Below are 22,110 nucleotides of genomic sequence, written 5' to 3'. Positions count from 1 at the left end.
TTTTTGTATTCATGTTATTTGATTATTAGTTGCTTCCTTTTTGTATTTCTTATTTTTTATTATTGTATTAATCTATTATTACTATACTTCTGTATTGTTTGCATATTGCATGTTTTATTGTCAATTGTTGCGTGAATGCTGGTTGGACCAAATTTGTAAGTGTTTAAATGTCTAAAAACAATAAAGAAAAAAAAAAGAAAGATATTTGTTCTTGATTTAAACTTTATTATGTTCAATCTCTCAGAAAATAATGCTTAATTTCTTAATTTTGCATCGCAAGTAAATAAACTTTGATTTAAAGAGATGTTTCAACCAAAAAATGAAAATTCATGTCCGATTCTTGTTCCAAACCTGTTTGCATTTTTATTTTTTGTGTTGGATATAAAAGATATGCTGAAGAATGTTGGAAAGCAGCAGCAATTGACTTCAATAGTACTTTTTGTTAATACTATGGACTAGGCATGGTACGATAACCGGTCCGCGGTTAGGAAAAGTCAAGGTTTTAAAACAACAAACATTTTCTGTTATTCCATTCCTAAGGTATAAGTAAGTTTTTTTTAATGTGTTGTAAAGACATCTGTGTTTTTTACACTAATGAAGACAACAGAAGCCAATGATTAATTTTAATTCTTTAGTCTGACATGTTTACTGCTCCAAAATTTTATAAATGTTTACTAAAATAAAATGTATTTTGTTTAATGGGAGAATTTTTTTTTTATTATTATTATTTTTTATCCAGACATTTAAAATGAAGTTATTTTAGAGCAGCAAACACACTACTAATTATGTGATATTTTTATCCAAGGTTATCATACCGTCAGAAACTTATACCGGCCCAATTCTATATGTTTACATCCACATATTTTTATGTGCATTTGGGAGTATCACATAAAAGATATGTGTACATTTTGAAAATGTGCATAAAGAAACGTATGTGCACAACGGAGTAGGATAAACTTTTTATTTGATAAGAAAAAATGCGCATAAACTGTGATGGAAACCAAATAAATTGAGTGGCTGCACTCCCTAAGAGTCCTCTCAAACCTCCAAAAGCTACTGCACATTCACTGGATTCTGTCTTCATCTTCTGAGGTAAAAGTAATTTATTATAAAAGAAAAAAAGGCCCACAATGGCTTCCCTTGACACAGAAAATTCCACTTTTTTCATATTTAGTCCCAGTTTCTCAAGTAGTGATGATTTTGTTCCTCTTAACACATTGGGTGGAAGCTGAGATTAATGCACAAATGTTTTATGTGATATTCCAGTTAAGTCTAACTTCTTTGGATGGAAAAATATCTACTGGCTCATGTTTTCCAACATTTTTCCGAAACTCTTGTTCGGTATTCTTAAAAATTTAGCACGACTTGAGTGTGAGTAAATGGAGAAGACATTCTCATTTTTGGATGAACTATCCCTATAAAGATTTCCAGATATTTATACTGAAAAACAAACATGTTAGGAAAGATTTTTCTTTCAGTGCAACATTTAATACCATGAATTTAGGATGTTCTGCTCTGATTTAAGACTTTTAAAAGAACTTAAGTTGTTGAATGGAGAATTAAGACCCACAGACAACCCTGTTAAACAAAAATTAAACTTTAAATAACCACTATTATTGCCCAGAATCAATTTTGTGACAATATACTGCAAAGTAGCAATAGATCCTGCCCAAAATGAACTAACAAAACAATTATGAAACACTAAATGCTTAATTAGCATTGCAATACAGTGAAATAGCAACCTAAATTTGACATTTACAAAACAAAATCAGCCTCATTTTATTTTTGACTACTCTCTATGTGACAACAAGCCTCGGTCTTCCCTTATACATGTATGCATGCATACACATTCCTATATATAATTTGCATTTGCATACCGTATGTATTGCTTCTTTCTGAATACCCATAATCCAACCCTCCTGTGAAGAGACGTCAAAACATGATTAGCATTTATTAATTCACTTATATCATTTGTCACATAAATGCACCTGTTGTGAGGATTTCAAACTATCCTCTCTCGGCCAAGTCGCTCAACTAGGACAGCACAAAATTAACTAGAAATACAATTTGGAACTTGGAACAAAACAAGAACAGTGGGACGTCGAGACAGTTTATCTCAGCGATTGATACTGCCGCTACTGCAGCGGACCATGAAATTGTCATTTGTTCTGCAAGCGTTGCATCAAATGAAAGTTAAGGGCTACACACAGGCAAAGGTCTAAACTCTGGCAGTGAGAGGACCTCATGGCTAATTATATCCATTCTATAAAAATGCCATACTAATACAGTGGCATATCTGTAAAATGGAGTATGAAAATGCATTAAGTATGTGTATCGTCAAATGGTACTCATTGTGGTTACTAAGTACAGTCATGAATTACAACATATCACACACACACACACACACACACACACACACACTGATGATGTGTGCATTGTGCCCATTATAAACTGTATGTGCTAAAGAGAAAGCATTAGCGGAAGTGATGTATCCCATCTGAGAGATTACATTTCATACTGGCTTTTAAAAGACATGTCTTAAAGGAGTAGTTCAACCAAAAATAAAAACTGTTATCATTTATTCACATCCATATTGATCCAAATCTGAACATACAACATAAAAGGAGTAATTCAATAGCTTTTTTCCACAACTGGTTTGTTTAGTGCATTTGAGTCAGAAAATGAAAGAATAATATGAATTTATAATTTTATGTTGTTGTATTTTTTAGGCAAAACAGATATTATGATTCTTCATAAACAATTTACAAAATAAGCACTGAGAAGTTTCTCACAAGATGACTAGTGGCACCCTATTTTTTAATTCTAATTTTAATTCCATTTAATAATTGCACTACTTTAAAGCTTGGTTACATCACTCATAAACAAAAAAAACATATATCACTCTTACAGACTTTACTTATTATTTCCCTATAATAATCAGCATTTTGTTCGTAGGAATTTGTTCATGTCTTCACTTATTGCAGGATGAATCAGCATTTTTGAACAAATATCTTGAATAAATGATTTAATTACTATCTCATAAAGATTTCAACTGTTTTATGACTGTATAAATCACGTTTTTTACACAAATTTGTAATTCAAATAATGTAAAGACTCACTTATAAAGACTTACATGTGTCTTTAATGGATGAATCAGCTTTTTTGAACAAATCACATGTACAAACGACTCCCTTATAAAGACTTCACCTTTTTCTTTAATGGATGAATCAGCATTTTTTAACAAATCTCATGAACAAATGACTCGCATGTAAAGACTTTATCTGCTTTTTTACAGAATGGATTTTTGAATGAAATACTTGAACAGATGCTCACACATAAATATTCTCTTGTTCATTGCGGGATCAATCTGTGTTTTTAAACAAAACTCAGTCATTACTAAAGACTTGTATTTGGTGTACAAGTACACAACCTCGCCAAATATGAATTGCCGGATCCAGTAAAACATGAATGCACCCATCCTTTCAAACACTAATGGAGCATAGGGGATGATGGGATTGATAAAGAAGCGAAGATTGCCATCACTGTGCTGAATGCAGTTGACCAGTCGCAACAGACTCAGGGCCCTATCAAACATAATACATATTCGGCATTATTTGTTGCTCTTTTCAGACAAGCGCAAGCCTAATTTTCCCACTTTTCGCCAGGTTGTTAAAATATCAAACCCATTTGCGCCACTTTGTGGATTCATAGGCGTCCTGGTCTAAAATAGAGGTGTGTTAAGGTGCATTGATGGCGTGTTTTTTAGAAACTAAAATAGACCATGCCATTGACCAAATACAATGATAATAAAGGAGTAAAGAGTAAAAGTAAAGAGAAAGTAAAGAAGCTGAATGGAAGAGGCTCGTTCTATCCTCGCGCTGCAGATGGTCTGTTTAACAGTTTCCTCGCTAGTGAAGCATTTAGTTTTTCCACTTACAAAGTCCATCATGTAAATAGCAAATGTGCCATGGGATGAAACAACTGACTCTTAAAGGGAATGGGAGATGACACTTTGATTGGTTTAATGCACGTTATACTCAAAACACACTTAACTCATTTAGAGGATAAGCACAACCCTGTTAAACCATGCACCAGGGTGCAAAGCGTATTTTTCCATCCTTAAAATAGCAAAGGTGGATTCGGAAATGCCCTTAAAGCTATTTGTGCCTTGCACGTTTAGACTTTGCACCTAGAACGTTAAAATACAGCCCTTAGTCATTGGACAAATCCACACAGATTAGCATCATGCTAAGGAGGGGATTGGGAACAAATGAATCACTGAACAAGTCATATGGGAGTCGTTAGGATAAATAAGTTTTAAGACAACGAAAGTGTTTTTTGACCTATGCATATCAGCCTGTTGTTAAAGACTTCCAAAAGCAAAATATGAAAGTTTTTAATGCATACTAGGGGTTCTTTAATTTAATTTAACAGCCAATTTTTTTTTTCAAAAGGTAATTTACTCTATTTTGATCACTACCATACACATATGTTTTGAACTATACACTTGTTATCACAATATTTGGATTGGGTGTAACATAAAAATGATCAGATTAACATTGTCAACATATTTCAGAACAACTGTCCAACATGAATACAAATACAAACAAAGGCTCGATTCATGCTTTGTCATTTTCTTTGCTTTGTAAAAAAGAACCAAACCATCAAGAACCTGCAACATTGTAACAGTTTTAATCCCTCAAAACAATCAAAGGGAAAACATGTGCCAACTTCTGAAACAAAAGCTCTTAGCAAGCCAGGTGCGAAGTTCTGGACACCATCCAAAAACCACTAGTGTGAATTCATTTATTTTTTGCATTACAAAAACACAAAACATCATGTTTTTTGTTTTGTTTTTGTTTTAAACAACATAGAGGAGTAAAAAAATGACAGAATTGCAATTTTTGTGTGAACTACCCCTTTAAAACACACAGCTCATTACACACACCCTCCACACTCCCCCAGAAAGAGAATATCATGGTCTGTGATTTCAGTAAGGAGCACAACAGTGAAAACACAGCGACGCCATAGATAGTGAGACACGTTCAGAGACGGCGGAATCAGTTGCTGCTCAGGAGGAGAGAAAATGGCAGACAACAAATAAAAGAGAGAAGTCGAGGCGGCGTGTTATCAATATCCTGCCCTTCATGCAGCCCGCACTAAAGCAGAGAATGAGGAAGCCAGAGAGAAGCAGTGAGCGTTTAGGAAAGCCACTCGCCCCAGCGCTAAACACATGACAGTGCCCACCATAACGCCACAGTGCTCGCTCAGAGGGGTGTCAGTGCTGTACTGTGCAATGCCACAAGTTAAAGAAACAAAACACAAAGAAACACAAAGTTAAAAAATTAGGGCTGTCAATTTAGCAGTTTTAGCATTTATTTAAAGTGATTCGTTTTCGCCGCGTGGATGGGGACCAACACATCATGAGCCCCAACACGTCTGTCTTGATAACACTTGTTGGTGATGTTTTTTCTCTATAGCATATCTTTTGTGTGAATAAAGCTGGGCTCACACTACAGGAGTTTTTAGACCCTTAATCATTTGCGAAATCTTTTACACACGCTCAAATATAAGGCAGATTTTCAATCACATTCGCACACACAGACTACGCAGTCTGAAAATATCACACGTGTGTGGCATATAACAAACTACAAGATATTAAGATTATCAGGCCAGAGGGAGCACCTCACCTGATCTACCGCAGCAGATTGTCATTGACATTTAAAAAGGAATTACGTACATTTATGTTTTGCTTTCTACATTCTCCTGAACTGAAGCAATTTCCCCCCAATGCTACTCTTTATTCCTAACACTGTTATACATTTTCCAAGACAAATTATATATATAACTTTCGCAATCAGTTTCTTTATTTGCCCTGTCCAACACGCCCAAATGTGCATTACCTATTGTGAAATTACTTATGTAAACACATCATTGCAATTCATTCATTTTCCTTCGGCTTAGTCTCTATTTTAAAGTTCGCCTCAGCGGAATGAAGGCCAACTAGTCTGGCATACTGTATATTTTACACAGCGAATGCCCTTCCAGCTGCAACCCAGGACTGGGAAACACCCATAATCATTTACACACACACACACACACACACACACACACACGCTATGAAAAATTTTGTTTATTAGTATTAGTAATTAGTATTCAATTCACCTATAGCGCATTTGTTTGGACTGTGGGGGATATGAAAGCTTTAGGGATAGTTCTGCCAGGAAGACTGGTATGTCATGTCATTCATAATAAATATCTCATCAGGCCATCTAAACAATCTGTTTCGCTGTATTCAGATGACATTGCAGAAATTTCCCTCCATCCTCTCCACCACCATCGGGTCAACCTCGTCTCCACTCTGGGGTTGGTTTCACCCTGCCTTCATCTTCAGGCAGGATCTGCTAGCTCATCCAGAGTTCTGCACCATGGACGGGGCTAACGCCAAAGGAATTTATGAAATGATAGTAATGAATTTATATTTATCTAAACAATTCACAATAAATGTTAAACGGTTGTCTGCCTCCTAAAAAGTCTTTCTTGTAGAACCTGGAGGAAACCCATGAGAACATGGGAAAAACATGCAAACTCCACACAGAAATGCCAACTGGCTCAGCTGGTACTCGAACTAGAGAACTTCTTGCTGTGAGGCTAATCATTAAGCAACTGTGCAGCCTTCATCGCAATTTAAAATCCAAAATATCAAAAATGTTTGATATTATTGAAGCAGTATAGATGTTTTTGCAAGCAAATCAGGAGATCTAGAAAAGCTTCACCAAAAGGTGAAAACGGTCCTGGACAACAAAAATAGCCTAAAATTCCTGTAGTGTTTGCCTGGCTTTGGATATTTTATGACTTAATTGAACTGATTCATAAGCAAGTTATGGAGTATGTTTCCCATAAAATGGTAAAAAAAAAGCTCTTAATAAAAAAGTATTTGTATTTAAAAAAATAAAATAAATCTGTTGACATACCAAAATATATAAACTTAACCTTTTAACTGCTTGCTCTACCAAATGGTTGACTGTATTTTGACTGCTTTAAATAAAGACTGTTAGTCATTTAAAAAATGACTTTACAAAAAAAACAAAAACAAAACAACAACAGTACTGCACTTGATATTGGTTTTATTGTAAAAAACAACAACAACAACAACAAAACTTGTTAAATGAGAATCTAAAATATTTTATGTCATACTTCAAAAAATAAAGATAATTTAGTATTCAAATTTTTTATTTATTTTGAATTTGTTTTTAATTAAATTGGTCTTACACTTCATATTTTCAGATTTTTCATAGCATACATTATGTATTAATTCTGGTACTTTTATCATAAACCGACATACCTACCATTTGGTAGAGGCTGATGTTTTAGAAATTAACTCTAATTAATTAATTAGAGTTAAAAAAATGCATTAGGATTTTTTGTTCTTGGTGTGGCAGTCAAAGGGTTAACATACATATTTATATAGGCACATACAGTATTTATGTATATATAGTATATTTACAGCTGCAGTATGGAACTTTTGTCTCTCTGTCGCCATTTCTGTTTGAAATAGTAAAGCCATTCCTTTTTCACATGGTTTTGACACAGTTCTCTGATGAATCTGTTTCCTATTTATAGACCACATTTGCTTTTTCAAATTGGTAACAGAAAATGTATTTCACACCTGACCCCAAAAAATAAAAAAATAAAAATAAAAAAAAAGGAAAATGTATGCTTATCTTGATTAAATGAACAAGTGTGTTAAAGGGCATCTACATGAAAATCTACTTTTCAAAGCTGTTTGACAAGAACTGTATGTAGGTATAATGAGTCCACAGTAATTTTGAGTGATAGAAACACAATGTTTTTTAAATTCCCTGACATTAAAATAGGATACAAATCCCTGCAAATCTGAGGCCCACCTCACCGTGATGTAGGAGTGTTTTGTTCAACAAATTGATTGTTGCAAAAAAAAGCTTGAATAAACTTCACAACAACTACCAGTTGGGAAAGTTCTTTCTTACTGTAAGGGAAATCTGCTTCATTCTTGTTTTTTGCACTGTGCTCTTTATCTGTGTGAGATGCAGCAGGTGAAGGTTGGCTCTCTTTGGCTTTGACACGCACGTGGGAATGGTGGGCGGGAAGAACTAGCTCATTTGCATTAAAGGCACAGGCAACAAAAACAGCTACAATGTCCCAACAGCTTAAATTTTCTAGATTTAAAAAGGTATAATAGATAATCTGGGTAATTCGAGTAGAAACTTTACAGACACATTCTGGAGACACAAAAGACTTTGGAAAAAGGGGTAAAATAGGTGCCCTTTAAAGTTAGTTAGCCATTATTTTTTTTAAATTTTTAACATCCTTTCATCAGTCTTTAACTCTCCTCAGCCCAGGACAGGTTTGGAAAGTATTAATCTAGATTAAAAAAAACATATATTCTGTTGATGGATATGAAAGTAAACAATTCAAATTCTACATCATTATTATAAACTGACCATTGCTGATACTGGTACGATATGTACATGAATTGCTCAACTAATTTCTGTTTCTTTTTAAAGGGATCGTTCACATAAAAATGAAAATTCACTCAGTATTTACTCTCTGACAATTGGTTCCCTTTTGAGTTTCTTTTTTTTTCTGTTGAACAAGAAGATATTTTGAAGCATGTTAGAAACATGTAACCTTGACTTCCACAGCAGGAAAAACAGGTAAAATGGAAGTCAATGGTTACAGGTTTCCAGCATTTTTCAAAATATCTTATTTTATGTTCAATAGATGAAACTTAAACAGGTTTGTGACAAGTAAAGTGTGATTAAACGATGACAGCATGTACAGCTTTGGGTGAACTATCCCTTTAAGCAAAAAAGTCATACTGCAGCTTTAAATAGGATAAAAAAAAAATTACAGAATGAAGAATTGACACATTTGTAGTTCCAAGTTCGAACCACACAAGTTTACAAAACTGTTTGTAAGAGTTTGTAATATGGTTTCAGCAAATGACACTTTTGGGAAACACAATCCTGAATCGTTGGCTCAAAAACAGCTCCATAAACGGAGAACCAATTCTGTCAGTCAAGCAGAATCAAAATAATCCAGATTAAAGTTCTCATTGACTCAATGATTTAGTTCAAACAAGATCACTTGGACTGACTCAAATATTTAATGGAGGGAGCAGTTAGTTTTAACATATATCACAAACTGCAAATACATTTAGTTTTAATAACATGCATACCAAACAGTGCTGCTAGTATTAAAATATGCATAAACACAATATGTAAAAGGATGAAATAGTTTAAGTTCTTAATTACATTTTTGGAGCAGAATTATGGATACAAATTGAGCATGTGATTAATTAACTGGCATGTAATAAATGTGATTCTAAAAAAATGAACCGATTGACAGCCCTAGAAAAAAATGAAATAAATAAAGTGACGACACACAAAGCTGAACGCCAGCAGGCATCCTGGCCAATCGAGAGAAGGAGAAATTGCAATGAGGAAGAGGTCATTTTTTTTTTCTTGGTTAGTGCAGCATTTTGGATTCCTTACTGAGCTGCGTATACAGCATGTAACATATACTGACCTGGACTTGAGACAGCACTAGTTGTTGTGGGTTCAATAATTGCTACAGGAAAAGAAAAGGAGAAGGAAAAGAGGACATTTATATATTATTAACATAATGAATTCCCTAAAAGAAGGGAAAAGATAACAAAGACATGCAGAAAGGGGTGTGAAAACGCTGGTCAGCGAGCAATAAGGGGCTGTTTATTTCCCAAAATTCACAATCCCCGCACACAGTGATCTTCGTGATCAAAATGGAACGTTCAATCGGGTTTTGTGGAGCTATGTTCAGAGGGGTTACGGCAGAGTCGGTTTCAAATCATATTATGATCGCTGATCTTTGATACTCCAAATTAGAAGCTTCTGAGCATCACTCAATTCAGCCGACCGGAATGAAGCTCAGCTCAATTAACACATGAAATTAAATTTGCACCTAGCAGACAGTCGTTTAATCATGACGATGTAATATAGTTTTCGCATTATTAATAGATATCAGTCTCTCAATTGCCTCAGCTCCCTTTTTTGGGAAACGTTAAAAGCAGGACTTTAATGTCAATCCTTTTTTAATCTCATATAAGCTTAATATTTTTCAGTAGGTTACTTAACTGTAATTAAAACATAACTTGGGGAGGGGAGGGGTTAGTGGCGACATCTAGATCTTGAAGATATACAGAAACACTTCTGTCTTCACATTTACACGTACATAAAAAAGGTAAAAAAAGCAAACATACTCATGAGTAGGTCCACACGGCATCTGAGCGAACAGAAATCCGCAGATTTCCTATTTATTTACTTGTGTAAACTGTGTTTACATTTATATTTATTCCATTTTTTACATTTATTTCAGCAATAATATTGACTAATGAGGATATGTTTATTTGATTTAATTACAATACAGTTTGTAAAGTAATATTTTCTTATAATGTAATATTATAATGTCTTTCAGTAGATATATTATATGAAACACTTGCTTTGTTTAGCAAATAAGTGGATCTAGATGGATTTGCATTGTAAGCAATAATTAAAGTTAAAAAGCTATTATTTTTTATATCATATATTAAGTTTTTAGTTATGATACTCCCAAACCAATTCCAGATAAATCTGCAGACTTTTTACTTCTCTGTAGCAATAGCAAACAATGTCTGGAGATTTTGTCTGGCCCTACTCATGAGCCACTGTAAACAATGATGGGTTCCACATTATTGATTTGCGTTGGGTCAACATGCAGGAATTAAGTTAACTTATTACTAGTCTTTCCAAATTTAAGTGGATTGAGCATAAAACAATTAAGCTTTTCAAACAAAAACCTCAAGAATTGAGAACATTTTAGATAAGTTGTTTGAACAATCAGCAAACATCTTTTTTTTTTGTTTTTTGTTTTTTGAGTGATAAAATATTAAACCAAGTGACGTCTGCAAACAAAAAGGTGGCTTCATTTCCCTAAGAAGCTTTTTCCACCTAAAGAATACGTTGATTAATGGAAAGGTTTTAGTGATGTTAAGAGGTTCTTCATGAAAATCATTTTTAAAAGAGTGAAGGTTTTATTTTTATTGGAAGTATTAAGCCATTTGCTTTTAAGGTCATACAAGTGCTCTCATAAAGTAACAATGGGTGTAGTTCATCATGGACATGTTGCAATAAAAGTACTTTTAATTATAAACAGATCTCAAATAATAACAATACACTGTTTAAATTAGGGCTGCACGATTCTGGCTAAAGCGAGAAACATTTTTTTTTTTTTTTGCTTAAAATCAAGATCACAATATTCTCATGATTCTTTAGATGTAAAATAAAGGTTAATACAAGTAGATTATTATTATTGTTATTTCCCAAACATATGGTTAAAAAACAATAATATTAGTTCTAGTTGTAGATATGTAAAATGCTAAACTTTGTGTAGACTTGGAATGGTGGACTTGAATAAACTTTCAATTTGTGCTGGTAGTTAATGCACAGTAAAATGATTTCATCAGATTACAAGGTTTTGGTTTCATTTTATCTGCAAAGCGCACTTTTGTCAAGGATGCCCTTACTTCGAGAGAAAAAAAAACATAGATGCATAATTATATGTTCAAACGTTCACTCTGTGCAAATCGAACTTTATTTACAACTTTATAGCCTGTTATTTAAAGCCTATGCAGGTACTGTTGACTAAAGTCGTTCTAAAGCCTGATTTATACTTCTGCGTCAATTGACCGGCGTAACCCACGGCGCATGCAACGCGCGTGGCTGTGCATTTATACTTCTGCGCGCTGTCTCTGTCGGTCTGCATTAACACTTCCGAAACGCTAGTTGGCAGTGAAGTGTAAATTTTCCTCTGTGTCAAGTTTCTTCGCTGCGTTTTTGCGTTTACTGAACACTTCCGGGATGTACAAGTGGCTCAAACTCGCTTATTTTGAGGCAGAAACCGGCGGACGTGCAACAACTTTAACTATCAGGTAAACACAAAACAAAACTATCTATCCGGAGCTCCTTGACGGGACTCCACACTTGTAAACAATCGCTCGCGCCATTTGCGCGGCTCTCGGTCCCGCCCAGACTCATCAGCGATACCAAGCCGACCAATCACAGAGCTTGCGCTACGCGTCGTTGCGACGTGTAGTTACATTTTTTGAGAGGTGCACGTCAGTGACGCTGATGACCACGGCGAAGGGCTATGCGTCAGCGCCGTAGCATATGCCGGCGTTTGACGCAGAAGTATAAATCAGCCTTAAGGCACATGCGCCTACTCTGGTAAACAAACAGCTCAGAGTCAGCTCACATGTGATGTTGCAGCTGTGAATACGTCATTACATAAAGACAGAAATTACATTTTTGGGTGAACTATACCTTATAAATACAGTATGTGAGTCTTTCAACACCATTTAGAGGTGTCCAAGTTGCTGGTTTCAAGAGTTCACACTTAGCTAACAATCAATAAAGTGTAAGTGGCATGCTGTCTCGGGAGAGAGCCCTGAGCTCATTATATCCCCAAGCCCGGGGCTCCCTCCCATTACAAGGGCGAGAGAAGAGTTCAAACTAAGGTAGGTCGTAGTGTGAGAAGTGTAAACTAAGGTTGTCTTGGGTGACAATTTGGATTAGTCGAGTGGCTATGGTGTATGTTTTTGGACAGTGGGAGGAAACCGGGGAACCCGGGGGGAAACCCACGCGAACACAGGGAGAACATGAAAACTGCACAGAAATGCCAGCCGGCTGGATAGGAGGTTTGACCAGCGGTGTTCTTGCTGTGAGGCAACAGTGCTAGCCACTGGGCCACTGTGTCGCTCTATCTGAAAAAAGGGTGTAGGGGTGAAAGAGGGGAGGCTAAAAGACGAAGATAACTGGAGTGAAAAACTCTGGTTACTTATAATGCTTTAGTAATCATATATTAGGGCAAATTAAGGAGCTAGTAAGGTGCCAGCCATGTTGATCATAAACACGTGATCCTCTCGAAATTAGTTTATAAATAAACCACACGCTGTGAAAGAGGAATTTATTTTTTATTAATTTTGTCTTTTTTTTCTTGTCATTAAATATTTGTATTGCTTAGGTAATAAATTAACCCAACTTATTATCTGAGTGTGATATGCTTTGCATACAGTACTAATGAAACATTGTTGCAGAAGTAGATAAAGCTTACTGGTAAGATAAAGCAACATTGATATATGAAAATAACTTTCTTATTTAGCTCTCCTATACAATGAGATGTGCTTAAAAGGGTGAAGACAGAATGTTGCAGAGCATGCCTTATCTGATAATAACTTAAGCATATGTGAGCAGAGAATTTTGCAGAAAGAGGAAGTATGTTTGGGTGCAGGTGCCAGAGGACTGCAGAATGATTGACAAGTGACAAATTCTACCAAAACTCCACCTTTTAATATTAGTTGTGTATAAATCAGGCAGTCAGGGAAATTTATCGAATCATTCATTTGTATCTATACTAATATTTTTGGCATTGAAGAAAATGTGCATGGAATTGGCTATTCCAACACTGGGCAACGTATATAAAACAATGTAAAGATTTGTGGGACCGCCCTTATGCTTCTCTCCTGAACTTGAAAATATAATTGGCTGAATTGTAGAAATGCTGGATTAAGAAGTGTGGGAGGTTGAATCGATATCACTTATTTTTTTTATTACTTGCAGCCCTAGTTTAAATGTATCATTTACATTCTTTAAATTTGAATTATTTAGATCCACTACTGGTCATACATCCGTCAGACAAGAACAAATAAACCCCTAAAATTGTATTTGACCCAAAAATAAACATTCTGTAATTTGAGGTGAGTTTACAGATTTAGCCAAAACAAAGTCTGGTATGATTGTACATTGTGTCATTCCATTTTTGGTGTGGATCAAATAAGCATTGGGTCTTGTTTCACTTTCAAACACACACTGTAAACAAATACTGGCTACCACTCAATCAATTAGTATTGAGACAGCATGTAGGAATAACAGTAGGCTAACTTATTAGTTTTTACAAAATTTAAGTGCATTGAACATAAAACAATCAAGTTATCCCACCAGAACAACTTAAAAATTGGGATGTTTCAGCTCAATTTGTATACAGTAAGTGGTATAAACAAGCAGCAAATGTCATTTTTGAGTGCACTTCTGTGTGATTTGACTCCAACAGAAATGCAACACATACCAAAAACAGCTAAAGGAACCGAAAACAAGGTATGATCTCAAAAGACGCAACCAAAACAGAAAGCTCAAGCACAGATGTGTTTTTTTTCTCCTCATACTTGAGTAGTTGCCCATTTACAGTTCAATACAGCTGTTGAAAACACATCTCCTCGCAGGAGATCTCATGTTGGTGAGTGTGACTAAGGAATTCCTGGCACTGTTTTGACTCATTTACACCTCATCTAAGATCTTCACAAGTTCTCAGCTGATAAAAATACCATCAGATGTACAGTACAGTACACAGACAAGCACGTTCAGCCCCTCACACAGTATTATTGTCGATGCTTAGTACGTTCTTTAGCAAAATATATGTTATAAAAGAGCTTTTTTTTAATTGTATGTTTAGACTTGGACCTAAAAAAATGTTGCAAAAACAATAAACCAAGATAAAATGCACCATTTTCCTTTTTTTTTTGTACCAACAAAAATAATTGAACTGTAAGTGTTAACATATTGTTATACATTGTAAAAATGCTGGGTTCCAAACAATTGATTTATGTTGGGAAAACATGAAGGAATCGAGCTAACTTATTAGTTTTGACAAATTTAAGGGGATTGAACATCAAACAATTAAGTTGGCCTCCCACAAAAACTCAAGAACTGTATTGTTTTATTTTAAATAAGTAGTTTGAACAAACTGCAAAGTCATTTTTTGAGTGCACACTGGAAAAAATGATGTCTGCAAAATTGTTACAAACAATTTCTATGCGTTGAATTTAAACTAACTAAATTTAGTAATGTTAAACTTAAAGTTGTTTGTGTAAATTCAGCCCAAATAAATTGTTTACAACCACCTAGTTTAAAAAAAAAAAATGTAAATCCAATAAATCTTTTTTGAATAATTTATTTCAGTGTACATAGTGTCTTTCTGCTGCCTAACAACAGCAAAAAAGAAGATATTATGTACCACATAATATTTATGCATCTTCTATGTACCACATGAGCCATACAGCTTTGGAACAACATGAGGGTGAATAAATGATAACATAATTAGATTTTTGGGAACAGAAAAGAAGTTATTTTTCAGTGTTTTTGTTTAGTTTTCTTTATGAATTACATTAGGATTCAAGTCTCCAATGTTCTCCAAAATCAATTCTTTTGTGTTCTGCAGAAGAAAGAAATGCATTTGGGTTTGGAACAATAAATAAATAATGACAATGTTTTTGGAAGAACTATCCCTTTATGCCACCACAAAGTGTTCCACCTATACTGTATCTTCACTTTGATCTATTATTTATAATATGAAACCAAACAAAGCTCTTTTGTGAAACGTTTTGCTTAAGAAAGGTCTTTGTGATATTTCCCTTTAAACAGAATTCCACACTTTATGCATATTTGGTTGAGTATTTTATCTCCTGTAATACCAAAAGCAACCAAATACTCTATTGTTGCACTTCTGCTCAGCTTCACCAAACACACTGAGCCTTTATCAATGAAATTGCATGAATTATTTATGTTTGTGAACTCAAAATGTGGTTGCGTGACAGTAACTCAAAGGTCACTGTCAACTTTGGACAATTGTCAAAAAGAATCATCCTTCCCTTTCAAGATCGCTTTGAATGGTAGAGATGAACTGAAGGAAAAAAGAATCCAGAATCTGTGTTTTGTCTTTTATTGTCTAAATCAACATTACAGTGGCTCTGTACAGTAAGAGTGACTTTGTGATTAAGGAGTGTAATGACCTCAACAGAGGCTTCTCTCCGGTAAGCCCTTTGCTAAATTGAGAGCCCTGGAGTTGAAATCACAGCGCCTAGAGACAGTTCACATCATTACTGCTCACAGGTTCAGGGGCAGGGTTGAGGCGCTGTGTGTGTGTGTGAAGCAAAAACACAGGCAATGTGTGTAAGGCTTCCAGCTAACGTTCATGTAAAGCATACAGGTTTGCAGCTTGGAGCAATCGTAAATACTCACTAAGCCGCACACTTTGGGAATAAACTGACATTCCTGTAAATCAGAAAAAGGCTATAAAACAGAGTAAGATATGGAGGTGAAGCTTATATTGGTCAATTACGAACAAACAGGGTGTAAAGGTTTTATAAAAATAAACTGGAGTTGTTTTTATTTATAGGTCACATTAATTCACACAAAAACACACATTTTGGGCTTTGTTTGGCTGAGACGGAACTATTTGAATATCTAGGTTAAAAAATGTAAATACTGAATTAAATAATTGACTTTTAATATACTTACAATAGAAAATATATAATGAATATTTTTTTCAGTTTACTAACTGTTTATTCAGTTAAACATGAATTTTGAACTGTAGGCCGACATAAGCTCGAAACAGCGATTTTTGATTCTTAATGTGATTAAAGTCATAACTGAAACAGAAATGGAATTAAGACATGGAGTATGCATATATTAGTGGCATTATTGAAGTAAACACCGCGATCAGTAAACACCATCATTTAGAACTTTTCGCCATATCTTCCGATAAGTAAAGGACCACACACACACAAACACACACACACACACACACACACACACACACACACACACACACACACACACACACACACACACACACACACACACACACAAATATCGCGAAATGCGAACATTTTTTTCTTTCCATTTGGCGTTATTAAATTCCATAACACTCCTTATTTGCGTCTGTTTGTCACAGCGGTATGAATAAAATGTTCATGAGTAAAGTGAGGGTGCTTTCACACTTGGTTCATTTGCCTGGACCGTACCCAAGTTCGATTGTCTCCCCTTGCCACCTCCTCGGTTGGTTTGTGTTCACACTGTCTTTTTTCCTTCTGAACCCTGGTACGCTTGCGTCATCGAGCTGCTGTTTTGTTTACAGCCGTTGCTAGGTGACGGCCACGCAAGCAAGCGCTGAAATGAAAAGACTTCCGCACATCGCGGTCATTCTGCTTTTACTGAAAGCTTTTGGACATACAGAAAGCAACTTGCATCCATCTGCCGCAAAAATATTATGCACATTCAGAACATCACACAGCGTCTGCAGAAGCTGTTTTTGGAGGAGACAAGCAGACATCACTGTGTTTGCCCTGGCTCTGTCCCACACGTGTCACCAAGGTACGAAACAAGACATACACACGAACAAACGAACGTTATGAAAACTATAGTTTGTTGTACAGTTGGCAGTTCACTATAGTTCACTTCCGTTTTGTGGTACGATTGCATTCACATCTGAAGTGAACCGTACCAGAGTTGGCATGAACCGTACCCCAGACCACCTCTTTCAGGCGGACTCGGGTACGGTTCACGGGTCCGCACCCGGGTTCAGAAGACGCATTCACACTAGCTAAACGTACTGTACTATGACGTCAAACGAACTCGGGTGTGGACCAAAAGTGCTAGTGTGAAAGCACCCTGAAACTGCCGAACTGCAGTTAAAGTCAGGCATCCTGCTGATTTGATTCAGAAAGGCACTTTTTTTGTCAGACGGCTCACCTGTCAGGTATACATCCACGCAAAAATATCAAGGTGAAAGTCACCATAGCTTGCATAGAATAGACCCAGCTACCAACGCAACTTTGAGAATAGGCTAACGGCGATATTTTTTTTAATCGCACAATAAGAGTTTCGCGTTAACGCAACACGTTACCACCAATAACGGCCCATATATATGTATATATACATACACATACAAATCAATTATATGTCCATATTTAATGCTTATTTACATTTAGCTGGAATGCCATAATTGTATTAATGTAGAATATAAATATATTTAAAGATTTCTTTTCTAATAATAGTCTAATAATAAAAGAGAAAAAAAAATAAAAATTTATGACAATGAATGTTTGGCAAAATATTTTCAAGGTGGTTTCATTGTAAATTAAAGACAAAAGCACAAAAATAAAAAAATATTGCAATTCTTTAAAAAAAATATTACATTAATATATTTATTTCAGAGTGTTTAATCAATTATATATATTATTTCCACCATAGACAAATTGGCCTACATTGAAACTATTCCCAGTTCTACTAAAAGTAAGATCATGTTGCTCATTGTAATCTTAGTTTTTGAAGATTTCCATGCAGTCATGAAAACATTTTTCCTCCCTCAGTTCAAACTGCATAAACAAAGCAGCATAATTTGTGAAATGTTTTTCCATGTGGAGCTCTCAGCCTTTATATTACAGTATTGCATGACGTGTAATCTTCAGGTACTGTATTGAACAGCACAGTATAAGCCAGCATTGCATCCACATAAAAGCAGATTGATGTGTACGCTGGATGACCTCTGTTCTGCACTTGCAAGAAAAAAAAGAAAAGAAACACCATCATGGTGGGAGGAATTGCATTTCATTCTATAATAACATCTTATTTTTTTCTTTTCAAAGGCACAAAGAGAGGAACATCGAGCTTCTATACAATTCACACAAACGTCAAGATCCAAACGGAGTGCTATCTTCTCTGCATTGTTAGCCCACTTTGAAAATATGAGAATGAAAATTAAAAACAAGACTATGAGCTGGGCAGGAATTCATTTATTTTATGCCAAGCTCTTAACGATGGATTTTAAAACTTGAAGGTCAAAATGAATTATTTGAAGGGGCTAATTTTCTCTAATCTTCAGAAGCACAATGCACAGTACTGATGGAGGAAAACCGGCTGCATCCTTGAACAGCTAAACCTTCTATCTTTCATGCATGGGCAGACGCATCGCAAGGATTGCCTATTTCTCCAGGCGGTTTTAACCGCTGCCTCCGTTAATGATTGGACAGGAGGTGTTTTATAGCCAAAACAGAATCTTTGCATTACAAACACCTTATTTTTCAAGGACCTGCTCGCTGAATATTCACAGTACAAACGACGAGGCGGCACCCTTTAAGACGTCAAAATGATGACTGTTGTAATACAAGATAAAAGTCAATGAGAAAGATAAATGTCAGTCCATCTGTTCGCCTGTCCTTTTCAGCAGCAGACTGAATTTGATTACGGCTTCAAAACCACAGCATATAAAGACAACCAAACGCAACGTCAGCAAGAACACCCAGCATAATATCAATCTCTCATTCGGTGTGTGCACAGAGCGAACAACAACAACACCGCAACTGGTAATATGTACATTTGTAGTTTCAGCCTCAGACGGCACAGCCACAATCCACTTCGTTCACCGGCTGTCTGAAGGATAAGCACAAAAAACTGGAGAGCACTTTCTCAGTCTGGCAAGCTCTAATCTGATTGGCTGGTTTTACGCAGCTTCTGGGACTAAAGGCTGATACAATAAGCGCTTTTTAAGAAGATCAAATCACCGGATTTGACAAAGTTTGCAAAGCTACTGGCATCAAATTAGAAAGAGTTTTGTTTGAGGCACTCAGTAGCAAGCAAACTTGATATTCATAAGCAGAACTGAATATTATGCTTCCTTTCTGGTTTATATCTTTTTGGACAGGCTCATGACATTAATTATATCCATTTCAGCTTTATCAAAGAGACCGCTGCGAACGGTGCAGTATCCTGAAACAAACCAAATGTCATTACCATATTTTCAAGAATATCATCTTAAATGTGCAGCGACCTGTATTCCAAAGGTACTTATATAATGCAATTATAGCCAGCAAAACATGTGGAAAGCACAAAGGCATTTGAACTGGGGGTGAATGAGAGAGAAACTTGATTACTTACAGTATATAATACATTTCACACAAGCCAGTAGTTTTAGCTTCACCTTGTCCACTCCAGCCTTGGACACATGATCTAAAGCTCAAATCTGACCAGGCAGCCCATTTCACTGATTTGTTGTGTCGCGATCCTATCTGTTGTGAATAATTCCATAAGGATCTACTTTTTTGATCAAGAAGCATCACTGCATCGCACATTGATGCTTTTAAATTATGGTCAGTGTGAAAAGTTCAGTGTTGTCCTCTTACTAAACAGTTATGTGTCTTTTTAATAATAAAAACACTCTTGTACATACTTAATGAGAATGAGTATATGTGTATAAAGAGAATGTGCAGTGTTTAATACATGCATAGATGGAAGAAGTAGCAGAAGTGTTTAAAACATTCTGAGATAGATTAGTTCATGGTATTTTAAGGTAATAGTAGGGGAGGGCCAAGTGATACATGATTGATGGGGAATTAAATATAAAGAATTGCGACAGAATGTGATCATGGACCATGATCTGTACTTGATATTCTAATCATTTTTGGCATACAAATAAAATAACATTTTTTTACTCTTGAATAATTAAAATTTTTTGTATATTTCCAGAAATATACAAGTACAACATTAGCAGGGCTCGACAATAAGCACTGCCCAAAGACCCAGGGCCAGCGTGCGAGATGCTCGAAACAGTAGACAAGATTGTTACTGGACCGATAGAGCCAATGCTGTATTGTCGCTAAAGTTTAATTTTGCTGCAACTGTTTTTCAATTGCGTGCAAATTCAGTCTTGGGGTGCTTTCACACCTAGACATTTATTTTGGAACTGGTCTCATTTGTCCAGTTGATGCGGTTTGTTTGGCATATTTGAATCCTGCAATCATGATCGATTCCAATGCAAATCAATCAGTCCAAGATTGCCTGAATGAGGTAGTCTCGGCTCAATTGAAACGAACTCTGGAGCAGATCGATTGTAGTGAGAAAGTAACGAACCAGGCTATATCACAGCGTATTATGGTTGTGTAATAGCCATTTAAACGGCTATTTGAAGAGAGAATTATTAATAGCGCGGGATGTCATTCATACTGGCAAATGTGCCTTTCATGTCGAATAGGAAAGTGAAAGCATGCTGAAATATTACGGAGTGCTGTTTATCCGTTAGAAAATTTACAGAAATTACCATCCGATAATTTTCCTTATTTTAATCTTATAATATTTTGTATTAGGCGTAATGTTTTGTTCATCTCTGCATTGACACCTCAAAAGAAAGATCAACATTGATCTGCTTCATGATCTGAGTGCAGTCTCGCTTCATCTGTTATTTCTTTATTTAATTTAAGGCCATGATGCATAATTCTACTCAACGTTTTTTTTTTAATAGATAGATTAATTCAATAGATTTTTATTTTTTATTTTTACAAAACTTGACAACTGAAATGATGCTATGAGAAAATCTTTCTCTCTGATTTATATTTATATTTTATATATATCTCTTTGGGTTTCATTTTTGAATTCATTTTATTTTAGCTATTAACCTTATTTTTGTTGGGCTAGTAAAATTTTGTTAGGGCAAATAAAAAGCGTTGAACCCTGATTAGGCTTTGTGTTCCAGGGTCACACACATACAGTTGAAGTCAGAATAATTAGCCCCCTGAATTATTAATGCCCCTTTTTATTTTTTCCACAATTTCTATTTAAGAGTGAGAAAAAAAAAATTCAGCACATTTCCAAAGATAATAGTTTTAATAACTCATTTCTAATAACTGATTTATTTTGTCTTTGCCATGATGACAGTAAATAATATTTTACTAGATATTTTTCAATACACTTCTATACAGCTTATAGTGACATTTAATGGCTTAACTATGTCAATTAGGTTAACTAGGCAGGTTAGGGTAATCTGGTTTCTCCAGAAGAAAAAACATTATCAGACAAACTGTGAAAATGTCCTTGCTCTGTTAAACATCATTTGGGAAATATTTTAAAAAGAAAAAAAATCAAAAGGGGGCTAATAATTCTGACTTCAACTGTATATAAATACACACTACATTAATACACGGACCCCATATGAATATTCATCGCTATTACTTTATTTGACTATTTAGATGAAAAATAAAATGAATTTCTTTACAGTGATGTTGGGTTATTTCTGTTGAGATGAGTCAATTCAGCATGCAATAATTAGTCAAATAAAGATGGCAGCATCACAGAAAGGTGCATATAACATTTATGACAGGTTTTCATTAAAGTGTTGGACATTTTGACTACCTGACAAGCCCATTTTGCAGCAGTAAAATTGAAGTGAGAT

General features: G+C 35.3%; 1 protein-coding gene across 12 annotated transcripts in view; it reads right to left on the bottom strand.

The window, feature by feature from the left end:
• Positions 1 to 22,110, bottom strand: part of negr1 (neuronal growth regulator 1) — a 349,508-nt gene that overhangs the window by 177,615 nt on the left and 149,783 nt on the right. The window contains exons 7-8 of one of the 12 annotated variants that reach the window (XM_073952837.1): positions 9,571 to 9,612; positions 690 to 1,919 (exon numbers count right to left, since the gene is read on the bottom strand). In XM_073952837.1, coding sequence (XP_073808938.1) covers positions 1,825 to 1,919; positions 9,571 to 9,612 — 137 coding nt within the window. In that variant the 3' untranslated portion in view covers positions 690 to 1,824. 12 annotated transcript variants of the gene reach the window in all.

This window comes from Danio rerio, chromosome 6 (genome assembly GCF_049306965.1).
Source record: "Danio rerio strain Tuebingen ecotype United States chromosome 6, GRCz12tu, whole genome shotgun sequence".
Classification (NCBI taxonomy): domain Eukaryota; kingdom Metazoa; phylum Chordata; class Actinopteri; order Cypriniformes; family Danionidae; genus Danio; species Danio rerio.
The sequence above is the reverse complement of the archived record's forward strand: the minus strand, read 5'-3'. Positions and strand labels throughout refer to the sequence as shown.